A 12993-nucleotide genomic window follows, 5' to 3' on the forward strand; every position below is an offset into this window, starting at 1 on the left:
GGTGTATGCCTAAAATCTGTTTGCAAAATACTTGCATATCCTGAAAAAGCACCGATGATGCTAACAGAACATCCATCCATCCATTTTCTTCCGTTTATACAAGGTTGGGTCGCGGGGACAGTAGCTTTAGCAGGGACGCCCAGACTTCCCTCTCCCCAACCACTTCCTTCACCTTTTCCGAGGGGATGCCGAGGCGTTTCCCAGGCAAGCCGAGAGACGTAGTCTCTCCAGCGTATCCTGGGTCGTCCCCAGGGTCTCCTGGGACGTGCCTGGAACACCTCACTAGGGAGGCGCCCTGAAGGCACAGATGCCCGAGCCACCTCATCTGGCTCCTCTCAATGCCCAGTAGCAGCGGCTCTACTCTGAGCCCCTCCCCGATGACAGAGCTTCTCACCCTATCTCCTGGACACCCTGCGGAGGAAACTCATTTCAGCCGCTTGTATCCTGGATCTTGTTCTTTCAGTCACAACCCACAGCTTGTGACCACAGGTGAGGGTAAGAACGTAGATCGACCGGTGAATCAAGAGCTTCGCCTTTCAGCTTAGCTCCTTCTTCACCACAACGGACAGATACAAAGTACGCATCACTGCAGATGCTGCACCGATCTGCCTGTTGCTCTCCTGCTCCATTCTTCCTTCACTCGTGAACAAGACCCCAAGATAATTGAACTCCTCCACTTGGGGAAGGATCTCATCCCCAACCTGGAGAGGGCACTCCATCCTTTTCTGACTGAGGACCATGGTCTCAGATTTGGAGGTGCTGAACTCATCCCAGCTACTTTACACTCTGCTGCGAACCGCTCCAGTGAGAGTTGGAGATCTCTGCTTGATGAAGCCAACAGAACCACATCATCTGCAAAAAGCAAAGGTGCAATACTGAGGCCACCAAACTGGACACCCTCTACGCCTCGGCTGCACCGAGAAATCCTGTCCATGAAAGTTATCAACAGAATCGGTGACAAAGGGCACCCTTGGCGGCGTCCAACCCTCACCGAAAATGAGTCCGATTTACGTGGACCAAACTCTGACACTGTTCGTACAGGGTCCGAACAGCCCGTATCAGGGGTTCGGCACCCCATACTCCCGTTACTAGTTGGGCGAACTACCATGCATCCTCAAGGACCCTGCCGAGGGTGTAGAGCTGGTCCACTGTTCCACGGCCAGGATGAAAACCACACTGCTCCTCCTGAATCTGAGAGTCGAATTCCCGATGGACCCTCCTCTCCAGCACCCCTGAATGGACCTTACCAGGGAGGCTGAGGTGTGTGATCCCCCTGTAGTTGGAACGCACCCTCTTAAAAAAGGCGTACCACCACCCCACTCTGCCAATCCAGAGGCACTGTCCCCAATATCCACGTGATGTTGCAGAGGCGTGTCAACCAGACTCACTAGCAGTTAGACAGCTAACAAACAATTGATAATAATAAGTAACAATTGCTTTTTCCTAGTAAGGCTTGTTTGTGGGATAGTTATTTATTGTATTGTCTATAGTCTAGTCTGTAATGTTAAAGTGTCTTCACTGATGTAGTTTTATTTGAACAAAAACCTCTGGAGGCGTCCAAATTAAAAGTGAATGAGCATAGCCAAAACAATTCATATTTCAAACAAACTAGGAGAACTTTCCTTCTGAAAATTGAAGCCCAAATCAAGTTGTTGTCAGCTCTACAATGAACAACATCTTAGCATTTTGGCGGAAGAGTCGATGGAATTTTTTTTTCTCCTTTTGTTTGATTTGCTTTTTACACTGACCCCAGCCTCACCAGGATATTGCCCAACTATGTGTACTTTCACACAGCGATCCAACATCCCTCAGTGATATTGTAACACATTTCAGTTTCTGATTAGGGGAATGCCGTGCCAAATTTGCGGTATTTCTATGTGAAAGAGGGTTATGTGTTCACACTCCAGTCTCGGCATTCCCTTTTACATAAGCGGCATCCCACCTCTGTTGCTGCTCGGACTGGTGGGATTTTAACTCCATAGCTTCACCCCCCCCACCGCATTCCGTGTCAATGCAGTTTAACAGAACAGTGAACTAAGAAAACATTGTTAAATGTCATCTTAAAAAGGCAATGTGAAAGGGGTTAGTGAGACTGTCCTGCCATGGCCCAGGAAGTAAAGTAACCCTCTCTACAGTATACTATACTATAACCTATTACATCATTCTCTGAACCACATAATAGACTGCTAATAATTAGCAGTCAAACCAATGCATCAGTCCAGGATCCTCTGACATCTAACACCATCCCAGAAGAACAAAACAGTACATTTTCTGTTATTCTTAAAGATATGGCCTTCTATCGTAGAGACGGACAAAACACAAATATGATGGTCCCTAAATTTTTTTCACTTTAATAAACAGTCGAACCTTGGCGGAGGTCTGTGCATTGCACTGGTTGTTGAATGTCTTCATGCCCCTGGAGCTACAGTATTTTAACTGGTTACAGATGTTTCAATACCATAAAGAAAGTGTCCAAGTTTAACCTCTGGTATCTCTGACTTTTAAATGTCAAACAAAAGCTCTGATAAGCTTCCACTGGCATTTAACTTACTACGACAATAGTAAACTACCTCTTCTCAAAAATAATATACTGTCACGAACGGCTGGAGACTGGACCAAAGAGCAGGCGGAGGCGGATAGGTTGTGATGAACAGTTTATTGAAAAGGGAAATGGAGATGGTCCTTGAGGTGCACTGGCAGGTTGTTGAGGCAGAGAATGCGTGGCAGGTAGTGATGAGGACAAGTGATGCCGCCAAGCCAGGCAGCTGGCTTGGCGGCATGGTGGCCGAAATCCAGTTGGCGAGGGACATGGAGGAAACACTGAGGACAAGAAAAACACGGAGGTCAGAACGATGAGAAGGAATTGCATAGCTTGCGTGGAAACTGGGGAGCCGTTGTACCGCTGGAGAAGCTGCAATACTCTGGCGAGGATTTCCAGGATCAGGCAGGCTTAAATGCAGGTGGTAACGAGGGCTTATTGGTGACAGGTGTGCGGCCGAGAAAGGTGCTGGAAAGAAAGAGGGGAGGGGAGAGAGAGGGCGCAAAGCGCCACCCAGGCTCCAACAATAGTACTGCAGGGCAGCTCATGACAGTACCCCCCTCTCAACGGACACCTCCTGACGTCCTGCCAGGCTTCCCTGGGTGAGTCTAAAGCGATGTGGGACAAGTGGCGGCTCAGGATGGGTAAAGGGCGCAGCAGACCAGCTGGAGGCAGGTGTGATGACTTCCCTCGGGCGCAGACAGAGCAGGCTTGAACGAATTCCCGGGTGTCTTTGACCAGGCTGGGCCACCAGAAATGTTGCTGAGTGAATTGGATATTGCGGGTGATTCCGGGATGACACGTGAGCTTGGAGTTGTGGGCCCACTGAAGGGTGTCAGAGCGTGTGGAATCGGGTACGAATAGATGCTTCGGAGGTCCGGTCTTGGGGTCAGAGTGAGTCTTTTGAGTGCGTTTGACAATTTGTTCTACAACCCCAATTCCAATGAAGTTGGAACGTTGTGTTAAACATAAATAAAAACAATACAATTATTTACAAATCATGTTCAACCTTTATTTAATTGAATACACTACAAAGACAAGATATTTAATGTTCAAACTTTATTGTTTTTAGCAAATAATCATTAACTTCGAATTTTATGGCTGCAACACGTTCCAAAAAAAGCTGGGACAGGGTCATGTTTACCACTGTGTTACATCACCTTTTCTTTGAACAACATTCAATAAACGTTTGGGAACTGAGGACACTAATTGTTGAAGCTTTGTAGGTGGAATTCTGTCCCATTCTTGCTTCATGTACACCTTCAGCGGTTCAACAGTCCGGGGTCTCCGTTGTTGTATTTTACGCTTCATAATGCGCCACACATTTTCAATGGGAAACAGGGCTGGACTGCAGGCAGGCCAGTCTAGTACCTGCACTCTTTTACTACAAAGCCACGCTGTTGTAACACGTGCAGAATGTGGTTTACCATTGTCTTGCTGAAATAAGGGGGCGTCCATGAAAAAGACGTTGCTTGGATGGCAGCATACGTTTCTCCAAAACCTGTACGTACCTTGCAGCATTAATGGTGCCTTTACAGATGTGTAAGTTACCAATGCCATTGGCACTAACACAGCCCCATAGCATCACAGATGCTAGCTTTTGAACTTTGCGTCCATAAAAGTCGAGGTGGTTCTTTTCCTTTTTGGCCCGGAGGACACAACGTCCACAATTTCCAAAAACAATTAGAAATGTGGACTCGTCGGACTACAGAACACTTTTCGACTTTGCATCAGTCCATCTTAGATGAGCTCGGGCCCAGAGAAGCCAGCGGTGATTCTGGGTGTTGGTGATAAATGGCTTTTGCTTTGCATAGTAGAGTTTCAAGTTGCACTTATGGATGTAGCGCCAAACTGTATTTACTGAGATTGGTTTTCTGAAGTGTTCCTGAGCCCATGTGGTGATATCCTTTACACATTGATGTTGGTGTTTGATGCAGTGCCGCCTGAGGGATGGAAGGTCACGAGCATTCAGTGTTGGTTTTTGGCCTTGCCGCTTATATGCAGTGATTTCTCCAGATTCTCTGAACCTGTTGATGATATTATGGACCGTAGATGATGAAATCCCTAAATTCCTTGCAGTTGTACGTTGAGGAACTTTGTCCTTAAACTGTTCAACTATTTTCTCACGCACTTGTACACAAAGAGGGGAACCTCGCCCCATCTTTGCTTGTGAATGACTGAGCAATTCAGGGAAGCTCCTTTTATACCGAATCATGGCACCCACCTGTTACCAATTAGCCTGTTCACCTGTGGGATGTTCCAAACAGGTGTTTGAGCATTCCTCATCTTTCTCAGTCTTTTTTGCCACCTGTGCCAGCTTTTTTGGAACGTGTTGCAGCCAGAAAATTCCAAGTCAATGATTATTTGCTAAAACAAAGTTTATCGTTTTTAACATTAAATATCTTGTCTTTGTAGTGTATTCAATTAAATATAGGTTGAACGTGATTTGCAAATCATTGTATTCTGTTTTTATTTGTTTAAAACAACGTCCCAACTTCATTGGAATTGGGGTTGTATTTTCCATGTGGCAGCACCAACGAAGCAGGAGGAAGGGAGGATAGTCTCGTGTTCTGCAGGGCTGGAGGGGGGTGAGTATATGCGGGATAGGGTGTCAGGTTTGCTGTTGCGGGATCCAGGTCTGAAGGAGAGGCTGAAATTTAATTGGCTCAGGAATAGAGCACAGCGAGCTTGTCGGGAGTTAAGGCGTTTGGCGGAAAAGAGGTAAGAAAAATTAATGTTATCAGTCCAGATGATAAACGGTATTTCAGTCCCCTCCAGCCAGTGCCTCCATTCCTCTAATGCCCAAATTATGGCCAGCAGCTCTCGGTTGCCAACGTCATAATTCTTCCCGGCAGGAGGCAGGTGATGGGAGAAAAAGGCACAGGGATGAAGTTTCTGGGACGTGGGGTCCCACTGCGAAAGGACTGCTCCTGCCACAGTGTCCGAGGCGTCAATCACCACCACGAACTGAGGGGAGGGGTCTGGTTGGCGTAGGATGGGAGCACTGGTGAAAAGTGTTTTGAGTTGGCTGAAAGCTTGGGATGCTGCCAGGGTGCTGGTGGATGTCAGGCTTGTGAGGGGAAGTGCGACCTTGCTGTAATTGCGGATGAAGCGTCGGTAGAAGTTTGCAAATTTAAGGAAACAAAGTTCTTTCTGGGTAGTGGGAATGGGCCAGTCAATGATTGCTTGGATTTTGGCATGGTCTGGTTGCAACTATCCTTTGGCAATGATGTAGCCTAAAAAATGTACGGAGGGTAGGTGGAATTCGCATTTTTCCGGTTTGACCTACAGACGGTTTTCGAGGAGGCACTGGAGGACTTGGTGTACATGAGTGCGGTGTTCTTCAGGGGAGCGAGAGAAAATTAGGACGTTGTCCAGGTACACAAAAACTAATCGGTTTAACATATCATGGAGGACGTCGTTGATGAGTGCTTGGAAGACTGCGGGGGCGTTGGTTAATCTGAATGGCATGACCAAATATTCAAAGTGTCCGAGGGGGGTATTGAAAGCGGTCTTCCATTCATCCCCCTCTCCGATACGGATGAGGTGGTAGGCATTTTGTAGGTCCAATTTGGTGAATATCTGGGCATCGCAGAGGGGTTCGAATGACTGGTCGATGAGGGGTAGTGGTAATTTGTTTTTTATGGTGATATCATTGAGTCCACGGTAGTCACTGCTTGGGCGGAGAGTGGTGTTTCTTTTCGGCCCCAACCAGAGACGAGGAAGGGTGAATGAGTCCAGAAGCCAGAGAATCACAGATGTCGTCCTCCATCGGGAGAGATTGAAGAGACGGCTGGAGGGAAGAGGTGCTCCCGGCAGGAGATTTATTGCGCCGTCGTAAGGGCGGTGGGGGGGGGGGTAGAGAAATGGCCAGGTCTTTACTGAACACTGGAGAGAGATCGTGATCATCTTCGGGGACTCGGGAGAGGTCAACTGGTGTGGCAGATTGTGGTGGTTTACCAGAGGGCATAGCAGAGAGCAGTCACTCTGAATGTTTTTCTCAATGTCTTTATGTCTCAAAAGTGTTCTTTGTCAATTGACTGTCAGTTGTCCTACTAGAGCAGCTCCAACTACCGGAGACAAATTCCTTGTGTGAAGAATCGAATGACTGGAGTCCCGAGGAGGAGTTGTGCCATTACACGGTGGACCATTTGGGTGCTTTTTTGCGGAGGAGGTTAGTGACAAATGCGACCTTGGATTATTCAGTGGGATAACTGTACGGTTGAAGGTTGAAAACTAGGGAGCAATTGAGGAGAAACTGGCTACATCTACCTAGGTCCCCGGAGTAGGGCTCGGGCGGAGGGACATGAGGCGGGGTGGCTTGGAGGCTGCGGGCTCGGAAGGAGTACTTACTGGGGGTTGGTCGGATTGCATCTTCGAAGAAAGGAGGGAGACTTGTTGCGTAAGGGCGTGTAAAGATTCCATGATTTCTTGAAGAGCTTTGTCCTGTCGCCCTATGTGGGCGCCTTGGAGGGTGAGTGCATGTGTTAGCGCATCCGGGGTTGCTGGGTCCATGATTGGCCAGAGTAAAGCGCCACCCAGGCTCCAAGAATAGAACTCCAGGGCAGCTCATGACATATATCTCAGGAAGCCTTTTGTAGTGTTTACTGTAGCTCTCTGTCCAGCATGTTAAGCAACAGTTAGTTTCAGTGAATGCCAGCAGACATTAACATTTATTGCTGTTTAGTTAATTAATCTAATTAGTATGCTAATGAGATGCCGCTCCATCAGTTAAAAGCATTGTGTGGTGGCCTTGATTCTTTGTTGATATTCAACCTGGAGTGCCAGTGTTGTACATTGTAGAACAAAGGCAGCGGGCTTTTAATAATTTAATTAAATCATGACATCATAAAGAAGCTGTGTAAAAACTCCTTAGACAGTAAATCAAGTTTTTTTTATTTATTTTTTTAATGTTGACACTGTTTTGAAATGTGAATATGCATTTGGGAAATAAGCATTTGTTTTGACAGAAATGGGGTTGTCGTCTCTTGGCTTGGTTGTGTTCTAATTGACAGAAAAATAAAGAGTGACATTTGTTATGGGAGAAGCATAGCACTCATTTTGTCCCAAATGTGTATTTGTGTGCATTTCATCAAATTGTTTATTGACTTCATGGATCATTTGAGCCGTCAGCCTTGTACCATCAATCAGAATCATGGACCAAGAAGTGGATATACCCAACACATAAATGCCTGAAAACACAATTTATAGTTTGTTTTTAGTGAAAACAATTAAAACAGGACCATCTTTACCTCGGTTAACCTTGTCTAAATGAGTTGTTGCATCCTGTGTTCTCCACCCAGTGAATTTAGTGACATTATGGCTGCATGCAGGATTAAATGGCTAATAAAACAAGAGCAGCTTGTCATAGAAGTGGAAATAGATCTACATTAAAGGTCAGTCCACTTTTATTGAGACTTGCCCTTATACTGGACATTTATACACCCAATAAATGGACTTAACTGTCCACTCACCACGCTGCTACAGTCACAACTACTTCCAGTTAGCCAGTGCCACCATGAGCGCTACATACTGAGGGAGCCTTGCAAAAAAAATTGTAGTTAGGAAAACAAACAAAAACATACCAGCTCATTACTCATTATTAAAGTTTTTAAACAGGAAATTCTATTGAGGTTTATGGGAAAGATTGGGCACATTCCACCTGACATAAGCACACTTCACAGGCTGCCTCTGCCCATCATTTCCCTTCTGTCTGTGCATGTTTGAGCTCTCACTATACTTTTTAGTTACTGTGTGTTGTTTGGATAGCGGTACAGTATGTGTATGTCAGTCTATCACTGACAGGGTACTGTATAGGCTCATTTAGGCTCTACCTTAGATACCACTATAAACAATTGTGACTGTTGCGATGACTGTAAAGTTGCAGCTATCAAATATTTTTGTAATAGAGTATTTACCAAGCGGCACGGAGGACTACTGGTTAGAGCGTCTGCCTCACAGTTCTGAGGACCGGGATTCAATCCCCGGCCCCGCCTGTGTGGAGTTTGCATGTTCTCCCCGTGCCTGCGTGGGTTTTCCGGGCACTCCGGTTTGCCCACATCCCAAAAACATGCATGATAGGTTAATTGAAACTCTAAATTGCCTGTAGGTGTAGGTGAATGTGAGTGGTTGTTTGTTTATATGTGCCCTGCGATTGGCTGGCAACCAGTTCAGGGTGTACCCCGCCTCCTGCCCGATGATAGCTGGGATAGGCTACAGCACGCCCGCGACCCCAGTGAGGAGAAGCGGCTCAGAAAATGGATGTATGGATGGATGGAGTATTTACCAATTACCCCACAAATTAATCTAGTAATCGAATTAAATTTATTTTGCATCCTTAAACACAGTAATACGTCCATGTGAAGGTATTATTTATTATTAGTTGCCATTAATCAATCAAACTTATTGTATAGCACTTTTCATACATACAAGTACTTTATATGAATTAAAATCAACATCCCCACCACCTTTCCACAAGGACACAGATAGGCACACACATACAACAATAACTTTGTCTGAAGCCCTGGCAGGCTGTTCCACAAACAGGGGCTGTAAAACTGAAACGATGACTCGCCATGAGTGCGTGTCCTGACTTTTGTAATGATTAAAAGGCCAGAGCCAGAGGATCTCAGAGCATACAGTAAAAGGAGTTCTGAAAGAGAGGAAGGCCCAAGACCATAAAGACAAATTCCTCCCATTCTGCTGTAGTATCTGTGACTTTTGAGTTTGTATGGCATTTAAAGGTGGGGCCTGGCCTGGTGAGTGATGTGGGCGTCAGCGAATGAGAGTGTTGAGTTGGCTGGTTGTTAACTGGCTAACCCATTAGCCAGTCTGTGAGTGACTTGGTGTGAGTTGTGACCGTCAACATCAGGTGTATCAATGTGCTTATTACTGTGTTGTTGTTTTTTTCCCCCCCAAACCCTTCATTAAAGCGATTGAAACTGCACTGGTGCCTGTGTCTATCCGTGAACACTTGCTGGGGCATTACAATATGTTCTACCTAGAGATGTTAGGCCTTAGCGATTAGCTAACATGGATACATTACCTTGTGTCGGCGAGATGCGCTATTGTGGTACACGTTGCACTTGATCTTATCTAACTTTATTATTACTTTAAGGACTGAAAGTGGTATTTCTTCAGCCTCACAAACTACCACTGCCTCCATAGTAGCCTCTGATAATGCATTCTTCTGAATAAGAAATTTATTAATACCATATCCATTGTTCTTGTTCTTATTTGGAGAAATTTTCATTCAGAACTAAATCTTGTATCCAATCTGTTTATACTAAAGATACATTGGAACATAACCATTTAATACCTGATTTTTATCCACATATGATTAAGGCCTAGGTCGGACTCTGTCGTATGTTTTTTGTTGTTGTTTTTCCTGCTTACCCTGCCATGTTGCATATCCGATATGTGTAAATGTTTCTATTTTCCCAGAGAGGGGATGGCCGGGGTGTATGTTAGCTTGATCATCTGTCAATCAAAGGACTGACTCATGGAACTGTTTACACTGACATTTACACATAAAATCTTCAGTGAAATTAACATTTACCTATTTTTACTGTGGGAGGAAGCCAGAGAGTCCACCCACACACAAAAATCGTAACAAAGAACTAAACTTTTTCTATTGCTCGTAAATAAATCCCCTTCAAGGATAGAGAATTCAGTGGGTGCAGAGATTGGAACAACACAATTTTCCTATGCTTAGATGGCCGCAGTGCCTCTAAGCCATGGCTTTACTGAAATGTCTCAACTGCCTTCTATTTCCATGACCACATGACTTATCATCTCCTACCTCCCCGCTCAAACCATCTTTCCACACTCTTTGCCTCCCCACTCCCACCCTGTGGAACTTCCCCCTTACCTGTCATCATGTCACCTCAGTTTATCGCTGCTAAACCATGACTGCAGGCCAAATTGTGTGATGGTGTTTGAAGGAACAAAGCTACACCTAAGAGCTGTTCGGGATATCAAACCTGCAGAGGAGGTACGAGCAAGAACACAAAAACACTTGCATATTCCACAGAGTCTGAGTTCTGCAATGAAGAATATATACAGTATGACCTTGAATTAAATGTGTTATTTTCTGTGTTTAGCTAACAATTAGCTACATAGAGACTTTGTCATTGACGGAACAGCGTCAGAAACAGCTGGAGGACCAGTACCATTTCACATGCCGCTGCCAGAAATGTGACTCCCAAGACACAGTAAGACATTAAAGCACCACATTGTACACACTGTACACGTCTTCTGTCGTGTCAACTGGAAGTGGGCAAAAGTATCTATCGCGTTACATAAGAACTGTTGTACTGCAGTTCTTTATATATGGCATGAAATGGTCTGTTAGAAACACATATTTGCAGATGTCATTTGACACATTCAATTGTCCATGGGTGTGAATAGGGATGGGAATTGATAAGATTTTTCCAATTCCTATTCCATTTCCGATACTACTTAACGATTCAATTCTTTAACGATTCTCATTAGGAAAAAAGGCACACAAACAGGTCAATTAGCATACACTTTGGTTAGTTCCGAACTAACATGAAGAGGCCCACAGCCCGGGGCTCCTCAATGTGATACAAAGGGTTCCCCATTAAAAAAAAAAATTTTAAACTACAAAAAAAAAAAAGAATTGTCATTTCAAAACTTGTTCCGCCATTATCATCAGAATCAGAATCATCTTTATTTGCCATGTATGTCCAAACAACACACAAGGAATTTGCCTCAGGTAGTTGGAGCCTCTCTAGTACGACAACAGACAGTCAATTGACAGAGAACACTTTGGAGACATAAAGACATTGACAAAAAACAGTCACTAATCAATAAAGGGTTGCTAGTTATCTGGTAATGCCGTTTTTTTTTTTGACAATTGTGCAAAAAGATCCAGAGTCCTCTAGCACTTAGAGCAGTTCGAAAGACTAATATTGCAATAGTCCGGTGCAATGACCATTGTGCAAAGGGCGCCGAGACTTAAAGGAATGTATGCAGTTTAAAGTGACAAGTAGTGCGATAATCTGGGACAATGTTGATTGTGCAAATGTTGCAGATACTCCTCAGTCAGTGTGCAAATGGAGCAGATGCTACTCTGGCATGAGTGGCCAGTATTGGTCAACAACAGATATGCAAATAGTGCAGCGTGGCGAGACTACTACAGTGAGTGCATGAGTAATGTATAATTGGCCCCACAAAAATGTGACAACAAACTCAAGACAAAAAAATTGCCAGCATGTTGTAATGGAATTGTAGGTTAGGTATTTAAGAAGTTGATTGCAAGAGGGAAGAAGCTGTTGGAATGTCTGCTAGTTCTAGTTTGCATTGATCGGTAGCGCCTACCTGAGGGAAGGAGCTGGAAGAGCTGGTGACCGGGATGTGGAGTGCCCGAGAGGATTTTACACGCTCTTGTCTTAGTTCTGGCAGCGTGCAAGTCCTCAAGGGTGGGTAGCGGGGTACCGACAATCCTTTCAGCAGTTTTGATTGTCCGTTGCAGTCGGAGTTTGTCCTTTTTTGTAGCAGCACCAAACCAGACACTTACTGATTCGATGACCGCTGTGTCCGCCTCAGCAGCTCATGTGGCAGGCCGTGCTTTCTCAGAAGCCGCAGGAAGTACATTCTCTGCTGGGCCTTTTTGAGGACGGAGTTGATGTTGGTCGCCCACTTCAGGTCCTGAGAGACTGTAATTCCCAGGAACTTGAAGGTCTCGACGGTTGACACAAGGCAGCTGGACAGCGTGAGAGGCAGCTGTGGCGAAGGATGCCTTCTGAAGTCCACGATCATCTCTACAGTCTTGAGCGTGTTCAGCTCCAGGTTGTGTCGGCTGCACCACAGCTCCATCCGCTCCACTTCCTGTTGATATGCAGACTCGTCACCGTCCTTGATGAGGCCGATGACAGCGGTGTCATCTGCAAACTTCAGGAGTTTGACAGCCGGGTGTGTTGAGGTGCAGTCGTTTGTGTAGAGAGAGAAGAGTAGCGGAGAGAGGACACAACCTTGGAGCGCCGCAGTGCTGATGCTGCGTGTGGGGGAGGCCACCTCATCCACACATAAAATAAAACATATAAAACCTGGCATTTGAAAGGAGGTGTGTAGACTTTTTATATCAGTTATATGAGCCCTGCAATTGACTGGCGACCAGTCCAGGGTGCACACCTCCTTACCCCAAATCAGCTTGGATAGGCTCCAGCTCTATAACGTTCATTTTGGATGGATAAATGGATGTATCCTGTTTTGATAAGTTTGGTGAAGACCCTTTTCCATTTCAAGTGCACAAGGCAAAGTCCTTAGATGGATACCTGGATGAGTTTGGTGCAGAAAAAAAAAACACAGTTGCTGTTACTCTTATCCGAGTGTATCAGAGCAGAACATTCTCATTTTATGGTGTCTCCTGCTTGCTTCCTCTCTGTCACTCTTTACTCACCACCCTCTCTCGCCACCTGCTCCTCTTCTGA

The 12993-nt window shown here is 45.4% G+C and overlaps 1 protein-coding gene across 6 annotated transcripts in view; it reads left to right on the top strand.

Annotated features, from left to right (window-relative positions):
• smyd3 (SET and MYND domain containing 3) overlaps window positions 1-12993 on the top strand; it is a 112454-nt gene that overhangs the window by 68972 nt on the left and 30489 nt on the right. For 5 of the 6 annotated variants that reach the window (XR_009787440.1, XR_009787441.1, XM_061765824.1 and 2 more), the window contains exons 7-8: window positions 10430-10532; window positions 10642-10752. Coding sequence is in view for 4 of the 6 variants with exons in the window: in XM_061765824.1 (XP_061621808.1) it covers window positions 10430-10532; window positions 10642-10752 (214 nt within the window). In the remaining 2 variants the exon portion in view is untranslated. The remainder of the gene's footprint in view (window positions 1-10429; window positions 10533-10641; window positions 10753-12993) is intronic. The other variant, XM_061765827.1, reaches the window with a different exon arrangement.

Source organism: Phyllopteryx taeniolatus, chromosome 2, assembly GCF_024500385.1.
Source record: "Phyllopteryx taeniolatus isolate TA_2022b chromosome 2, UOR_Ptae_1.2, whole genome shotgun sequence".
Taxonomy (NCBI): domain Eukaryota; kingdom Metazoa; phylum Chordata; class Actinopteri; order Syngnathiformes; family Syngnathidae; genus Phyllopteryx; species Phyllopteryx taeniolatus.